Source organism: Prionailurus viverrinus, chromosome B1 (genome assembly GCF_022837055.1).
Source record: "Prionailurus viverrinus isolate Anna chromosome B1, UM_Priviv_1.0, whole genome shotgun sequence".
Classification (NCBI taxonomy): Eukaryota; Metazoa; Chordata; class Mammalia; order Carnivora; family Felidae; genus Prionailurus; species Prionailurus viverrinus.
In genome coordinates this window covers 28,857,092-28,875,400 of record NC_062564.1, presented here as the reverse complement: position 1 = coordinate 28,875,400, position 18,309 = coordinate 28,857,092, and the positions used below count along the sequence as shown (strand labels likewise).

Sequence of the window (18,309 nt, the reverse complement as noted above, 5' to 3'; positions counted from 1 at the left end):
GCTTTATTAGTAGTAGCCCTGAACTACAAACAGCTTAGGCATCTACTGCTGAGGAAATGAAAAAACAAACTGTGGTCTTTTCATACGATGACGTTTCATTCTGATATATCAAAAACATTATGGATACGTGCAACAACAGGAAGGATTCTCAAAACATTTTGCTGAATGAAAGAAATCTTACACAAAAGTTTTTATTGTATGAATCCATTTATATGAAGTTCTAGAACAGACAAAAGTATGGTAGAAAAAAATTAGTGGTTCGTTTTAGAATGGAGATAGAACGACAGATGGAATAGGAAGAGACGTGAAGGAACTTTCTGGAGTGACAGTAACATTCTATACCTTGATAGGGGTTTGGGTTATACATTTGAATGCATTTATCAAAACTCAGTAAATACATGTGTATACGTGTGTATATTAATATAAGATATATACGTTGTTAATATACACACACAGGGGCGCCTGGGTGGCGCAGTCGGTTAGGCGTCCGACTTCAGCCAGGTCACGATCTCGCGGTCCGTGAGTTCGAGCCCCGCGTCAGGCTCTGGGCTGATGGCTCCGAGCCTGTTTCCGATTCTGTGTCTCCCTCTCTCTCTGCCCCTCCCCCATTCATGCTCTGTCTCTCTCTGTCCCAAAAATAAATAAAAACGTTGAAAAAAAAATTAAAAAAAAAAAAATATACACACACACACATATTTTTGTGTGTATGTGAGATTTTATCCTTGTTAGAAATTATGCTATGATAGGACTGGTGGGGCAAGAGATTTAGAATCCAGTCCATGCTCAGCCATGAATTGGTTGAGTGACTTCAGGCAAATTACTTGCTCTGGGCCTCAGCTTCGTCTGTAAAAATGAGACAAAACTAGATACATACTCTCCTACTTCTACTTTCAAAACCAAAATTTTACAATTCTAAGACTACAATGCTAAATTCACAGTCCAAGAACTAAAAATAATAGATTTCTTTTAAGTCTTAAAAATTTTTTTAATTATCAGTTCTGTAAGTGTGCTATAAAAAACAAAGTACATTTTTTAATCAGGAACATTTTGTCCATGAATTAAATAAAAATCTTTTGTGTACAAAATTCTCTCACATATCATAGACACAACCACCTAATCAGAAATCATATAAGTTACTCACAATTTAATATCCTCTAGAACATTTTTTGACTGTGCTGATCCCAGAAAACAAGCTGGAATGTTGGACATTCTATAAGAAGAAAAACAAATATTCTGGAGTCATGTACACACTACAAATATCAACTTAATTCTTAAGGAATAAAGAAACAATGATGAACAATCCTCTTCTTTGCAATCTTCATTCTTTTTATAACTCACTGATTTAATAAACAAATTCCTTCGAAGGCCATATGAGAAAGCAAGTTGTTAAGGCAGGTTTTTCAAAAAGATTGTAAGCTCAACTTAAAGAGGTTTAAAATGTTTCTGTAACTGAAAATTATACTTCCATGTGTACAATTCATATCAAGCTAAAGAGTAAGGGTAACCAAAAGAGAAAAGACTTTTGAGATATGGATGTAAACTGGCTTAGAGTTTGCCGTTACACAAATTTTTACTGCGGCCATCTGGTAGTCTTGGATTATAGAGAACTCAAGAAAGAAGGTAAGTCCTTCCACCAAAGGGTCATGTATCACTAATAAAGATAGAGCAACACTCACAGAAATGTGTTACTGGGAACTAGATTTTAACATACAGGATAGATTACATGTTTCCTTCATGGAAGAAAAACAAAACATTACTGACTGAAGCTGGAGCACTTGGTCTTCCATCAAAGAAATAAGAGGAGAGATGACAAGGCCAATCTTGCCTACATACACAGGTGGGAACTGGAAGCACAAACTCTTTCCATATCCTGGAAATAAAAATAATACACTGATAGAAATAAAAATAAAGACTTGGTACTTTGATTTCTTCTTACAACATAGTTGGCTGAGATGAACCACTAACATTTTATCCTCTTATCCTCCTAACAGCTAATTCATGCATAAATTTGAGCATCTAATCTCAGATCCCTCTCTTCTGAATTTTAAATCATTTGCATTTGTATTTATATTTTGAGAGTACAGTGAAAGATTACACCCTTGAAAACCTTTAAGTTTTATATTTTAGAGGACTACATTATTGCTTGAGTACAGCTTACCAGTTGCCATCACAACAACATTATCTCTTCTTTCTTCCAGTACAGAATGAATCACCTTCCACTGAACCCTGCAGGGTAAAAAGCAAAAGGCTATTTTGTTTTACTAACAAAAAACCCAAGGACAAGTTGAAACCCGTTTAATTTTTTCGCTACCTCCAACAGAATTTGTTCTACATTTTTGAGCTTCGATACAAAAAATGTATAAACCCTGGAACTTTAAAACAAAGAGTCCCATGTGATCAAGCTCCCATTCAAGCTGATCTCACAATTACGAGTTTCAACTGGTATATGCATTAAATTTCATTACATATATCAAAAGTATAAAATAAATTCTAAGTTTCGTACCAGGAATCCAATAGAATCATCATTGATTTAAAATAAATAAAAGAAATGTTCCAGGGGCAAGGACTGCCTGAGAAGGGAAATGAGGGAACTTTCTGGAATGACTTTAATGTTCCATATTTGGCCAAAGGCTTAGGCTGGTTTGACCATCTCCTCGTATGTAAATTTTACATCAAAGAAATAAATCATAAATATATAGCTATAGTTAATGATTTATACGCTGAAGTACTTAAGGAGATGTGTAATGGTGTCCACAATTTACCTTGAAATGCATTTTTAAAATTGGATAGATTAAGGAATGGATAGAGAGGTGACAGATGAATACATGATAAAGCAAGGATAGTAAAATGTTGAATATACAGGTATTCATAGTAAAAAAAATCCTTTCAACTTTACACTATCTTTGAAAATTTTTAAATAAAATACTGAGGGAAAAATCAATAGGCAAGGTGATCTTCTGATGTGCTGATAATGACCTATTTTTTCTTATGTGAGTGCTGGTTACACAGGGTGCCTAGTTTGTGAAAATTCATTCATCTGTACATTCATGTGCACTCTTCTGTATGTAGGACATAGTTTAATAAAAAAAACATTTAAGATCAAAGAAAAAGGGAAAGAAATGTCTCCATGGGTTAAATTTTAAATTCCCAGAATAGGAAAAATCCAGTCTAGATTTTTACATTCTTATTAATTTACTTGTTCTTCATCTCATTTTTATTCATCTCCTTTTAATACTTATAAATGTGCCCCTTAGACATAAATACATTTGAATACATTAAAACTGGTAAGATTATCACTGTTCTTCCAACTGTTGTCTTATGAATTTCCATTATATCAGCATGCTTTGGACAGTAAGATGTACAAAACAGACACACAGATATTTATTCAATGAAAAACAAGTCAGTGTTAAGTTAGATTAATTTATTGATGTATTTAAACTAGTTTCTACACAGAACTCTCTATGGTAAAGAAAACCATTTTCCTCTCTTACAAAAACAATCTGCAGATATGAATTTTATATAAATATTATTTTAAAATAACTTTGTCGTGACAGGAAATACAGTGTGGAATATATAAACTACAGTGAAGTTGTGCTACTACTATTATACGGATGGACTACTTGCCATTTTTCCTTTGTGTAAAAAATTATGAATATGCAATTTAATTAGGAGAGATTATACTCACGGTTTAAAACTTGAATGGCCAAAGTACTTCTTGAGGAAATTAATTTGCATTTCATTAGGTCCTGGTAATGAATGGTCTGAAAATAAAAGTAAAATGGCATTTACGTTAAAATATAAGTGATAGGGAATAAAAATTTTTATTTCATTGGCTTCTTTTAAAGAATTTGGTGAGGGGCGCATGGGTGGCTCGGTCAGTTAGGCGTCTGACTTTGGCTCAGGTCATGATCTCACAGTTGAGTTTGAGCCATGCATCAGGCTTTGTGCTGACACAGCCTGGAGCCTGCTTTGGATTCTCTACCCCTCCCCTGTGCACTCTCTCTCTCTCTCAAAAAATGTTTTTTTTTAAAGAATACAGTGATAAATAACAAAGATTACTGTTTCCTGTCTTTTAAATCCAACTAATTTGGCCCTCTGGATACTAGTCATGACTCCAGTTACACACTTTGATTATCACCTAATACCAAGGATTAGAACTGTGTTGTTCTACTACAAAGTGGTACACATTTTGCCAACACTATAAGAAAACAATGTTTTGGAATTTGCTACAGTTCTAAAACGTAACATGTAGACCTAGCCACGGCAAGCAATATACCAATGCAAATGTCATAATACAACCAACTTTCAATTAATAGTAATCAGAAATTAAATGGTCACAAATAAAATCCAGAGATAAAATTAAATCTTATTTTAGTTACCACTCCACCAAATCTTTGGCCAAAATTTTAACTGCCTAGCACAATGGAGTTACATTAACTTTTACTCAAATGATTTTTATTTTCTACTCAGTTTGAACAGTTTATGAGTGGCCAAGAAGAGCAAAGTATCAAGACCATTTACCTATAAACAAATGAAAACTTATTATACTTCTCAGCTTTAACAATTCCAAATAGAGAACTAAATTGATTTGAAGATACTATGCCTTGATTTAATATAAGAAAACAAACAGAATAACACTTTCTTTACCATCTTCATATACTTTCCACCTACAATATTTATGTTAATTTTCCTACATTATAACATTGATGAATCTAACTCTAGAGAGTGTTCTACTTCACGAGAAGACCCCATGGTTTGCCATAATGAATTCTGTTACTTAACGCTTGAATAACAGGAGGTCATTTCATGGATTCCTTATGATAGTTGGCATACACAGTATGAAAATTAGTCTGTTTTGCAGTCTGACATTGTGCCACTTGCTTTAAGTAATAAATTCCTGAAGAACAGAAACTATATCTATATAACTATATAGATATATATCTATATAACTATATAGATATATATCTATATAACTATATAGATATATATCTATATAACTATATAGATATATATATAGATATATTTAACGATAATGTTTAATATAAGTAATTAAGGATTCTTACTAATGATTTCCTATTAATTTTTTGAATATAAAATATATTTCGTGAATATATAATATATATATATATATATTACCATATGCGCCAAATAACATACACATCACATCACATCACCATATGCGCCAAATAACACAACATTTCTATTATGACACTTTTGTTAAAAGTAAGAATTATGCTTTATAAAGACCAAAGCACTAAGGGACTTAATAACAAGTTTTTAGGACCTTATTAATTATATGCCACAAAATTCTTGCCTCCAAAGTGTTTAAAAACTGGACCCTAAATTAGAGTCAGCGGTAGATACCAGAGGTGAGTCACTGCAAACATATTACAGCACATACCTTCATCATCTCCTTCTTCTTTAATAGTTTCAAACTCATCTTCATCATCTTCAAAAGGAACATCCAGATTTCTGTCCATTTTTATGCCTTTTGAATGAATTGAATCTGCCGTGCCACTATTTAGATTTTCTAAAGACTGGAAGTTTAAAAGAAACCTTAGAAGCAAAACCATTGACAGTGTCGTATCTTTTTCACCAAACACAAAAGGAGTATTATTAACAGAACCTACAATTTTGTTCAAAGCTAACAGATGTGCAACCACTCTCACAAAAGAACATGTGTGCTCTGGTTTAAATATGTACTCAAGAGTGGTTTGTAAGGCACAAGGCCAAAGATGGAATACTTCCAGCATAAACAGGGTTCATTAATAGCATATAATGAATTGCCTATGAGGAAAGTTACCAAAATTTGAATAAAATTTGAATTTAAAACTTTTCTTCTTGGGGGCGCCTGGTGGCTCAGTCCATTAAGCATCCAACTTTGGCTCAGGTCATGATCTCATGGTCCGGGAGTTTAAGCCCATGCCGGGCTCTGTGCTGACAGCTCAGAGCCTGGAGCCCGCTTCAGATCCTGTGTCTCCCTCTCTCTGACCCTCCCCCATTCATGCTCTGTCTCTGTCTCAAAAATAAATAAACATTAAAAAAAAATTTTTTTTTTTTAACTTTTCTTCTTGGGGCGCCTGGGTGGCTCAGTTGGTTAAGCAAACAACTCTTGATTTCGGCCCTGGTCATGATCTCACGGTTTGTGGGATCCCAGGCTTCATACTTGGGATTCTCTCTCCCTCTCTCTCTCTCAAAATAAATAAACGAAGTTTAAAAAAAACTTTAAACATTTTTTTCCTTTATCATACTTCAATGTTTTCAATTGCCAAGAGGTAAATGCAGGTTTGACTATTATTTTATGAGTTTCTCCATATCATGTGTCAGCATAACATTTAAACAATAAACAAATAATAAATGTATTTTTTGTGAATTATGTGCATGTGTTTATGTGAATTGTGAAAACAACAATAAGATATTGTAATAATTTTAGGAAAGGAATATTACAAATGTGAAATAAAGCTACTCTTTATTTTGGCTTGACAATATTGGATTTTCTCCCCTAAATGAAGATTATCTATTTAAAGAATGTTAGGATATTTCAAAATTGTTTCATCTATATGGGTTTTTTTTTGTTGTTTTTTTGTTTGTTTGTTTGTTTTTTACTGAGAAGTGACAGGAAGAATTGTTAAACCACAGTTCTCATTTTCTCTTTTTATTAAACCGTCCACTTAATATATTTGACTTTAATAGCTTTTTTTTAAAAAAATTTTTTTAACGTTTATTTATTTATTTATTTTTAATTTTTTTTTCAACGTTTTTTATTTATTTTTGGGACAGAGAGAGACAGAGCATGAACGGGGGAGGGACAGAGAGAGAGGGAGACACAGAATCGGAAACAGGCTCCAGGCTCTGAGCCATCAGCCCAGAGCCTGACGCGGGGCTCGAACTCACGGACCGCGAGATCGTGACCTGGCTGAAGTCGGACGCTTAACCGACTGCGCCACCCAGGCGCCCCTAACGTTTATTTATTTTTGAGACAGAGAGAGACAGAGCATGAACAGGGGAGGGTCAGAGAGAGGGAGACAAAGAATCCGAAACATGCTCCAGGCTCTGAGCTGTCAGCACAGAGCCCGACGTGGGGCTCAAACTCACAGACCGTGAGATCATGACCTGAGCCGAAGTCGGCTGCTTAACCGACTGAGCCACCCAGGCACCCCGTTTAATAGCTTTTTTAAAAGTGTATTCATTTCAGGCCTGGAAAAGAAAGAGTGATTCTGTTCCCGATTCTTCATTCAAGTCAACAAATATGCTTAGAAAAGCATTCTGAAAATAAAGTTCTCTCATATGTGCATCCAGATTGCCTTCTAAGAGGTTCAATATACAATGTAAGATTGTGGATGTCTGCAAGTGTCCTCCAAATGCAGTACTTGAACAGCATTCCGCAGAGAAATGGTTAATCAATAAAGGAGTACGATTTAGTATTTACATTCTATTATTGCTATTAGCTAATATTTATTAAACACTTAAGAAATGTCAGGCTCTGTACTAAGCTCTTCACAAATGACACCTTAAATAATAGTTACAGCTGTTAACTGAGTACCAAAAAGACTAAGAAACTTGCCCAAAGTCACACAGCAAATAAATGGAGAAGCTGGGATTCGAACCCACATCTAAATTCAGAATCCAAAAATAATTAATTAATTAATTAATTCAGAATCGACATTCCCAGTCACTACCCACTACTCTGGCTCAAAACTAAAGAATCAGGACCCTAAACTCATTTCATTAGAAAGAAAAAAAATCACATCAACCTAAAGATGAGGAAAAAAGGTACACATTATGATGAACTTCTGTGTTTTTCTTCATTTTCAATTAATTTGGATAAATTTAAGCTTTGCTTTCTTATTGTCCATCCCTAGTTCATACCTGACAAAGAAACTGGAGGTTGGGTGAAATGATGGAAAATAGACTTATAAAATAGTATTTTCAACTGTGATAATAAGATAGGGGTAGATGAAACAACTTAAAACATTACAAAATTATATATAATAACTATATCCATAGTAAATAAGACTTTTTCAAAGCAAGTGAAGAACAATACTGAATGTATAACAACAGAGCTTCCAAATCAAAGGGGATACACATAGATGGGAAGAAAAAGAAACCTATTTCAATAGCAGAGGGCAAAATTGCTACCCATTTTCCAGGAAAAGATTTAAAAGAAGTGACCTGGGAGAAATATGTTTTCTAATATGTAAAAATTAGCGTACTACTAAAACATTATAAAGATGTAAAGAAATATGAAATGGAAAACAAAATCTAGGGGCGCCTGGGTGGCTTAGTCGGTTAAGTGTCTGACTTCAGCTCAGGTCATGATCTTGTGATCTGTGAGTTCGAGCCCTACATCAGGCTGTGTGGTGACAGCTCAGAGCCTGGAACCTACCTCCGATTCTGTGTCTCCCTCTCTCTCTGCCCCTTCCCCGCTCACGCTGTCTCTCTGTCTCTCAATAATAAATAAATAAATGTTAAAAAAAAAAATTAAAAAAAAAAACAACAAAATCTAATGATTATGTAATTGACAGTAATCACACTGTGGGAGGACATTTAGAATTAGGTAATATTTTACTTAATTAAATTCCCTTTTTAAGGAACTGGAAGCAAATTTCCATAATTTCAAACTTACCTTAATCATCTCTAGTTCTAAATCTTCATCACTTTCAATTACATAAGATACATCCTCTTCATTATCCTTGGAAAATAAATCCTTTAAAAAAATAGTATTTCAAACATTAATTTTCCAATGTAATTGACTCAATACCCTGTTTTCTACAAAATAAAGTTACTATGCATGAGATATCTTTAGACAACTTTCTCTTCTTCTCCAGTAGATAAATTTATAATACATATTTATATGTTTATATGACACAGAGATAGAAAGGGAGAGAGGGTGGTAAGGAAGAAGAGAAAGAGGGAGGAATAAATAGATGCAAAGAAACAAAGAACCAAAGAAAAGGAGAATGAAGGAAATGTAACTGGAAAGATAGACAAGACAGACTGACTTGAAATAAAACCCCCCACAAGCTAAAAGTGAGTACAAAGTGACAAGTTCGACAATGGTTAAACAATATCAAACTGTGTTTCCCCGACATGAGTACAAGAACCTCCCTACAATGTTGAAAAATTCCATTCCATTCCATTCCATTCCATTCCATTCCATTCCCATTCCCATTCCATTCGAGGAACAACAGGTGTTCTTTTATATCTACTGATTTTAGGAGCTCACAAAAAAGCTGCTATGACTGTAATAATACCTTTAGATTAATCACTTTTACAAACAGTACCTACACATATTTGAAAAACTGTTATCAGATATGTTATTTATTCAGATATTGCAAAGGTTCGGATATGAGGAAACTTTACAATTTGGCAATCCCCAGGAAGCAAGGGTCCAACAGCATGGGAACCTGCACAAAAAAAAAATGCAGAAGGACCCAAAAAAAGTCCAATCTTTAAACTGAAAGTAGGAAAAGGAAGTCTAGCCATAATTAACCTGCAAAAATTAAGCCTTCAAAAAGGATTTTAAAGTAAGTTTTATAGAAAGAGAAAAAATTCTTTTACTATTATTTTACCCTTTTAAATAGGGTCTTTAATGAATAAAGAAAAAAATTGCTAATGGTTATTACACAATAAGAATGGCAATAATTGGGGTAAAAGATGGCAGTGAGATCATTAAATTTTGATCATTCTATATCATTTTATGAAATCTATCATCTTAAAATGTATACCTAATATGAAATTTCCAAAAGGTTAAAGGTTGATGTAGCCATTAGCAAAAGATATTTCCTAAAAGGGGGATATGTTTTACAAGTGGTTGGGGTGAAAATAGCTTGAAAATCTTTTTTTACTTTTTAATTTTTTTTTTTTTTTTTTTTTTTTTTTTTTTGGAGAGAGACAGCAAGCACGTGCATGCACATGAAAAGGGCAGGGACAGAGGGAGAGGAAGACAGAGAATCTTAAGCAGACTCCACGCCCAGTGCAGAATCTCACACCAGGTTTGATCTCACAACCATGAGATCACAACCTGTGCTGAAATCAAGAGTTGGACACTTAACCAACTGAGCCACCCAGATGCCCCTTGAAAATCATTAAAAAAAAATTTTTTTTTTAACGTTTATTTTTGGGACAGAGAGAGACAGAGCATGAACGGGGGAGGAGCAGAGAAAGAGAGGGAGACACAGAATCAGAAGCAGGCTCCAGGCTCTGAGCCATCAGCCCAGAGCCTGACGTGGGGCTCAAACTCACGGACTGCGAGATCGTGACCTGAGCTGAAGTTGGATGCTTAACCGACTGAGCCACCCAAAATAAAACGCATTAATATGTAGGTAGAAGTGATTACTAATATAGTTACGAAACAGAGAATTTCTCAAATACTAAGATTTTGATTGCCACTAGAAAACTGAAAAGGGAAATAACCTTATTATATGACTTTCAAATTTAATTTTAAAAACGTAAAACTTCATTATTGCAAAATAAAATGCATAAAATTCTACCAAATATGGACATCACAGGTAATTTTCTAAACTAAGGAAAAACAAATGAGACAAAAGTATAGGCTATATGATGTCTCTTTTTATGGTTTGTCTTTACAATAAAAGAAACACAAAGATTTTTCTAATACCACCTCATTATTTCAAAAAATACCCTTAACTTAGCCAGGAGAAAAACATTACCTCACAAATTAAACTAATAAAATCAGAACATAATAAGAAACCTAAACATGAAATTGACAGAGAATATAGAAGTTTAACAACAATTAAGAAAAAAACAGGTCAAGACTCTCTGGATGCCAGGAAAGGGTAGTGTCAGGCAAAAATATCAGTTTGTTAGAAACCCTCTTACAACAGCAAGTAAAGAAAATCTGTATGAGGAAATAAAACTACTTCCAAAGCAAATTTGGAAGAGTAAACACTAGTAGGTATATAGGAAATCCACAAAAAAAAAGAAAAAAGAAAAAAGAAAAAAACCCAGAGTTATCTATTACATAAAAATCAGGAGAAATGTTAAAATAGCAAAGTACAATGAATGTGTACTGACACTTTAAAATCTTTTCATTCTAAGACCGTAAGTTGCTGCTTATTAGACTCAGTCAAAGCAGCAAACTAGAGCTCACATGTCAAATTCAGCCCACTTTTTGTTTTTGTTAGTAAAGTTTTACTTGAATGCAAACAAGCTCATTTGTTTACATTTGTCTATAGTTGCTCTCACATTAAATTGGCAGAACTGAACAGTTATAACAGGAACCGTGTGGTCTGCAAAGCCTAAAATGTTCACTATCTGCCCTTTTACAGAAAAACATCAGCAAACCCCTAGTAGTGAATGAAAATTGTTTTCTCTTTTTTTTTAGTACCTCAGGAGATTTGCAAGTAACATCACTAAGAACTTTTTCCTGAGCCTGCTGCTCCAAAATCTGTAGTTCATATTCTGTAATATCTAATGAGTGCAAACAAATTCTTTCTGTGTTCTCTCTCAACTTATTGTCTTCTTCTAATACATCTTCAAGCCCATCTTCTCTTTGTTTTACTTCATTTCCAAGTACATTTTCCTCATCATGTTTAATTATATCAAGTGTTGTGTCCCACGTCTCATCTTTAACTTTAGTAAAACTTTCATGTTCTCTAATTTGTTTCTGTTGTACTCCATCAGAAGTTGGATTTTCCAATGGTGATAAGTGAAAATTAGCACTGGGCCTCAGTTCAGGCTCAATTGAACCAAATATCGTCTTCCTCCATGAATACAGATTTTCTGAAATATCATTTAATAGTGTAGAAATCCTAAAAAAAATTAAGAAAGGGTAATTCAACTTTAACTGCAATAACTATGAACACAAGTCATAATGCTTTTTAGTAAGTACAAGCTTTCTAGCCTGACTTTCACTTAAAAGACAAATTGGATTAAAATTATTCTTCATTCCCTAATAACCACTATATGCTTATGGCTGTGGGTTATTCTCTAGTACTGTAAGACACTTCTATATTTAACTTGTACACATACTAAGCATATATGCTAATATGCTTGTTGACCTGTAGGCTTACTAGTGTCAGTAGCCTTTAGTCCCAAACTAATTATTTATGCCAGTTACACTTTTTGTGGCAATTAATTTAAATGTAAGTCAAATCGATGATACATGAACACCAAAAAAAAATTTGTTTTAAGTTGAACATGCTGAAAGACTCAGCAAATTTCCTTTTTTATAAAAAAAGTTGATTAACTATAGTCAAAACAACCAAAAAAGTTTGGAGGAAAAATCTTAAAAACTCCTAGGACTCTGCATTCAGATTGTTTCAAGTGTCTTAAGTTTTCACTAATTTCAAAGAAACTAAAACTAGAAATTGCAAATGATACACAACGGGCATGAGTTAAAAAAGAAACTCCAAAGAGCAGTCCTATAATGAAAGTCCTTTAATGAAAAAGCCATGATAAATATAAAAAGACCGAGAAACAAATATATACTAATATGTTAAATTAAAAGAAAATTTTTATGATCCTACATTTTAACTAACTTTTTCAATTTGCTGATCAATTACTAGTCCCAACTGTAACACATAAGAGTGTTTATGTTATAATTCAAAAATGATGCTGTTTAGGATAGTCAATAATCACAAAACTAGAATATATTCTTTGGAATAAGAAAAAAACTTCCCATCAGTGGACAAATAAGAAAATATGGAGAGGCTGTATGTGAATAAATATGATATGAATTTTTTTAAGTTTATTTATTTTGAGAGAGAGCATGAGCAGGGGAGAGACAGAGAGAAGGAGAGAGAGAGAATCCCAAGCAGACTCTGCACCACCAGCATGCACCTGATGGGGGCTTGAACTCATGAACCAGGAGATCATGACCTGAGCTGAAACCAAGAGTTGGACACTTAACCAACTGAACCATCCAGGTGCCCCATGATAAGAATTTCTTAACTCGTTAATTATAGTTGCTAATAATAGCATTTTAACTAAGTGACTTTAAACATCTATTTATAACCAAACCTGCAAAGGAAAACCACAGCTAGAGTGTAAATTTTTTTTTAATGTTTATTTATTTTTGAGAGAGAGAGAGAAAGCAAGTGTGAACAGAGGAGGGGCAGAGAGAAGGAGAGGGAAACACAAAATCCGAAGTAGGCTCCAGGCTCTGAGCTGTCAGCATAGAGCACGACACAGGGCTCAAACTCATGAACCGTGAGATCATGACCTGAGCCAAAGTTGGATGCTTAACCAACCAAGTCACCCAGGATCCCCTAGCGTGTAAAATGAGACACACTATCTTGTCTGTTGGTAATAGGGTTTATTAAAACAATTTTTAGTTACTTCATAAAAGTGGAAGTTAGGGGGAGAAAAGAGAATATGATAAGCAAAGAGACATTTTTACTATTTAGTTAACAATTTTGTTTAGCTCTTCTAATTCTTCTGTATTGAAATTAATACTTAATAAAATCTGACATGACTTTTAAAGTTTTATATTGATGATTTGAATAAAAATTTGATCATTTATGGGAATAAACTATCAAAAATGCTGAGTTGTTTCATGATTTTTTCCCATGCTAAAAATAGCACCAAAGTTGGGCTCAAGCTTAAGTTGACAAATCTACATCAATACAAACAAAATCAAAATTAAATTCAAAACCTAAAAACTCACTAATTCTAACATTCTAAAATTGTTCAAATCTTATGGAGAACAGTTAGCATTATACTTAGGTATTCAAATATAAGAACCACACATAAATAGTTTAGGAGAAACAGATATGTGACATCATTAAATTGTTAAATGCATGGTAATGTTGTAACATATAAATACAGCAACAGTGACATACAGATTGACAAGACTGTAAGAGCTTATTTATTCTGTGCTAACATCAGAGGATGACATGCCTCACGTGAGGTAACTATTTACTCTAACAAATATCAAAGGCTATCTTCTTCAGTAAGGCATAATATACTTTTCCTTCTCTCTTGGAATTGTTATTATGCATATTAGTAGCCTACAGAAAGCATCAGCACCCAAAAGAATGCCAAGGACAGGACAGCAATACAAAAGATGTATAATGAATTTAAATCAACAGCTAAGAAGTATTGTACAATCCAATACCTTCCAGGTTCACTGAAGCATAAAACTGTCCCCTTCTCTAACAGACCTAAATTGACTCTACTTTTAAAGTTCTCACTTCTAATTTTTATAGTTTTTTCCACTCTTTCACAGATTGCCACCTTTAACTTCCAGGTGTGGTCATGTGCACACCCTTCCTTATCCATGCCTGGTTTTCACTTTAACTGGATATCCAAGCTTATCAAACTGTATCTATAAACAAAAAGCAAATAGGTTCTGAATGGGTTTCATCCACTATGTACTTCAGTGAGTTTGAATTCACGCTTAGGGCATGTATTTTGGCATTCAGAGGCCTTTTTTGCTCCCCCTTGGTTCTAATGTGTAATTTGGTAAGTTAGGTATTATGCAGACTTCTCACAAAGAACCTGAAATAAGAAATTTAACTAGTCCTTGTTTGACACTGAAACTTGACAAGATCTTTCTTTACTAAAGATGAATCCAGTATTTCCTATTCTCAAGTTTTAAGAATACTTATATAGCTTTGTTATTATAAAGTAAAGCATTAATGAGACATCATCTACATTTAATAGACAGTCTAACTGCTGGAACAAAAATCTGGAATACATGTAAATACCATGTAAACAGTGATTATTTTTCTTTCATGGAGGGAAAAATGTAAAATTGAATATGAAATGGCTCTACTGGTACCTGTCCCCATTTGACAGTCAGTCTTTCAGAAATTCTCAGTTACATAAAAACCACTAAAACAAACTAGGGGGAAAAAGGACTTTGAAAAAGATCTGATTCTCTGTATCATATTTTGAAATATCACAGTCAACATATATCACAAATCTCATCCCCCAAAAATACATGAACATTGCATTTTGTCAAAATCAGAATTCTATTTCAACAAACTGCTGACATTCCTACAAAGTATTTTTGCCTCAATATTATATTACTACATTGTAATCATTCCATGTTCAAGAGTATTCCTGATTTTAGAGGAAGTCATTCAGCAATTAAGGCTCCCGCAAGGCCTAGTCCCTGAAAGAGTCAGCTACAAGGCACCAGTAATCCAACCTCTATTAATCCAAATATCTCAAATTATCTAGGGCTTTAGCTATAAAATTACATTTAAAACCTGAATGCCTCTTGTTCTAACACTGTCCTGATTAGGTAGAATTCCTATTTAATAATCAGATTAAAAAACCAGAAAAATGAAGCTACTAAATATAAAAAGTGTTTTTATTTATACATTTTAGGCGACCAAACTGTAAATATAATTAAATGAGAGATGCCCATAAACAAAAGAAAAAGACAACATTGAATCTAAAATATTTTCCTTTCTGTGAACTTCTGAATTTTATTTTACTTTGTTTCATAAAACATCCTACAGAGCAGACAGAAAAGCCTTAAGCTTTTGATCTGCAATGTAACAACTGGAAAGGTATTTCTCAAATTTACACATCAGTCCATGTATATTTCTATGAATCAAGCAAATTGCTATGAATCTACCTTAATGAAAAGTAATTCTTTATAAATAGGAATGTACAGTAAGAACAAACACAATTGGTAAAAACAGATAATATTTAACCTCTGTGGATCTTCCAATTTTTTCAAAGTGTCAGGAAGACGCTTAGCCAGATCCATCATATCCTCAGATACTGAAATCAGTTGTTTCTTCACATCACTAGATAGCATTTCTTCCTCTGGAAAAAAACAATCAACATCACTTTTCAAACCACAAAGCAGGGCTCACATTTTCCTTTTCTTTCTGTAAGTGAGTTCCAACAAAAGGACTTCTTTATCCTATCTCCACATCACCTTAGTCACTTTACGTCCCTTTCAAACTTTACTTAAATTTTAAATAAATTTCAAATGATCCGTATTCATACATATTACAACCAGTGGTTATCAACCTAATCAGAAGACGGTGGAAATGAGAATCTGAACCCATCTACATTATTTCAAGATCGGAAATCAGCATAACATCACTTGGGCTGTTACTTACGAAAAATAGTTTGGTAAACATAACCTTAGCCAACAGCCATTCCTCACTTCCCTAGTTATTAGGACCAAAATAAAATACAAGCCTTTCCAATCAGCAATCATCTTCCAAACCCTCAGCTTCATTCTGTCTGGTGCATCGTTCCCCATCCACACCACACCTGCCCTCCTTTCCAAGCCCTTCCCCTGCTTAGAATTTCTTACACTTCCTCACCGTCTTCTCTTGTCCTTCAAAAGTCCAGCTCCTCTGATGCATGTGACATGGGATTACACCATCTGCTAGTCGTGCTTGCTGCACCTTGTAACCTCAAAATCACAACCTTTCATTCACTGAAGGTTTTGCTGCCTGGCTCACTGTCTTTCCCTTTACTACTACTCCTGTGGTCATTCCTAGTGATTTTACCACTCACAGATGCTCCGCCTAAAAGGGTGGCCTTCTCAGTGCTTTGATCCTTCCGTTTCCAACAATCTTTTCCTCAGCTGACCTCAGCCACCTATTCCTATAGTCATTTGACCTTATAATTGCCAATAAAGTCACTACTTCCAAACTTTAATTGTAAGCATTCCACCCTCCAAACACCAGCATGCTGGCTTTCTTTCTAAAATGCCTTCCTCAATATAACTGTTCTTTCACACTTTCAGAATGAAAATTTCCTTACACACCTATCCTTCCCACATCCACTCCCCACCATGTCTTTTTTTCCTTTCTTACCCATTTTCTAGTAATCACTCCCCTGTTTGGACTCTCCCCTCTTTTGCTCCTTCCTCCCTCCATGGTACTTATGTAGGAAAGCTTGTACCCTAATTAAAACCAGCTTTTTTTTTTTTTTACCTACTGGATGCCTATACTCAAAGAGTTTAATATAAATGAAAATAAAACCCAGCCATGATGACTCAGCTTGCTTTAAATTCTTAACACAGATCTCCACTGAAGTAACGACTGTTAATTATTCTACATTTCCCACTCTCCCACTATCAAGATGACCATTTCATACCTCTTTCTTTCTCTCCAAGCCTCCAACACCTGCTTGCCCCTCCTTTCATTCGGGGAACAACTTCACCTCTCACTACGCTAAGAAAATACAAAAAGAAAACTATCTCATCTGCCCACCCCCAATCTGCTGAGTCTGCATTCATAGAACTTCTCTCATTTACAGCAAAATTCCATGAAAGTGTTGTCCATACGCACTGTCTCAAACCTTCTACTCCCATTTTCTCTTAATCTGTCTCCAACCAAGCCTTCACCCCCACCCATGCAGCACAGCTGCTTTGGGAAAGGTTACCCACGGTCTCCACACTGTCAAATCTAATTGTTGGGTCTAGTTCCACATCTCCCCCAAATACTCAGAGGTGTTTAAAACAGCTGATAACTTCTTCTTCCTTATAAACATATTCCTCACTTGCCTTCCAAACACTACACCTGTTTCCCTCTGTCCTTCACTGCTGCCCCTTCTCAGGTCCTCTTGGCTGCACTCTCCTCCTCTTCCTGATCTCTAAATGTGGGTGTGCCCCTGACATCAATACTTGGGCTTTCTCTCTATTCACTATTTCATCTCATCTTGTTTCACTGCTTTATTTATTTTTTAATGTTTTTATTTATTTTTGAGACAGACAGAGCATGAGCAGGGGAGGGGCAGAGAGAGGGGGAGACACAGAATCCGAAGCAGGCTCCAAGTTGTCAGCACAGAGCCTGACATGGGGCTCGAACTCACAGACTGTGAGATCATGACCTGAGCTGAAGTCAAAGGCTTAAGTGACTGAGCCACCCAGGCGCTCCTCATTGCACTGCTTTAACTACCATCTGTACCTTGATGATTCCCAAAGTCACATCTCCAACCTCACCCTTCCCCCTGAACTCGAGTCACACTTCCAAGTACAATGTTCTTGGGTATCAATAAGCATCTAAAATGTAGCATATCCAAAACTGTAACCTGGATTTTTCTCACCCAAGCTCATTCTTCCTATGACCTTCCTATCATAACTGATCCTTCCATTCACTCAGCTGATCCAACCAAAATATCTTAATTGTCCTCTCAGTCTCTACAATTCACCCCTTACAGAGAATTCATCGGCAAATCCTTCACAATACATACCTTCAAAACATATACACAACCTTCCACTTCCCACCATCTCTACTACTACCAGCCTAACCCAAACAATTAATTGTCATCTCTTGCTGGGACTATTATAGTAGCCTAATAGACTTCCCTACCTAATCACTTGCCCTCTTACAGCAGCCAAAAAAAAAAAAAAAGAAAAGAAAA

At 34.8% G+C, this 18,309-nt stretch overlaps 1 protein-coding gene across 7 annotated transcripts in view; it reads right to left on the bottom strand.

The window, feature by feature from the left end:
• WRN (WRN RecQ like helicase) overlaps window positions 1-18,309 on the bottom strand; it is a 152,677-nt gene that overhangs the window by 82,030 nt on the left and 52,338 nt on the right. For all 7 annotated transcript variants that reach the window (XM_047856385.1, XM_047856383.1, XM_047856387.1 and 4 more), the window contains 8 exons: window positions 15,633-15,747; window positions 11,351-11,774; window positions 8,627-8,707; window positions 5,402-5,537; window positions 3,686-3,761; window positions 2,159-2,226; window positions 1,762-1,870; window positions 1,142-1,210 (listed from right to left, as the gene is read on the bottom strand). In XM_047856385.1, the coding sequence (XP_047712341.1) occupies window positions 1,142-1,210; window positions 1,762-1,870; window positions 2,159-2,226; window positions 3,686-3,761; window positions 5,402-5,537; window positions 8,627-8,707; window positions 11,351-11,774; window positions 15,633-15,747 (1,078 nt within the window). The remainder of the gene's footprint in view (window positions 1-1,141; window positions 1,211-1,761; window positions 1,871-2,158; window positions 2,227-3,685; window positions 3,762-5,401; window positions 5,538-8,626; window positions 8,708-11,350; window positions 11,775-15,632; window positions 15,748-18,309) is intronic.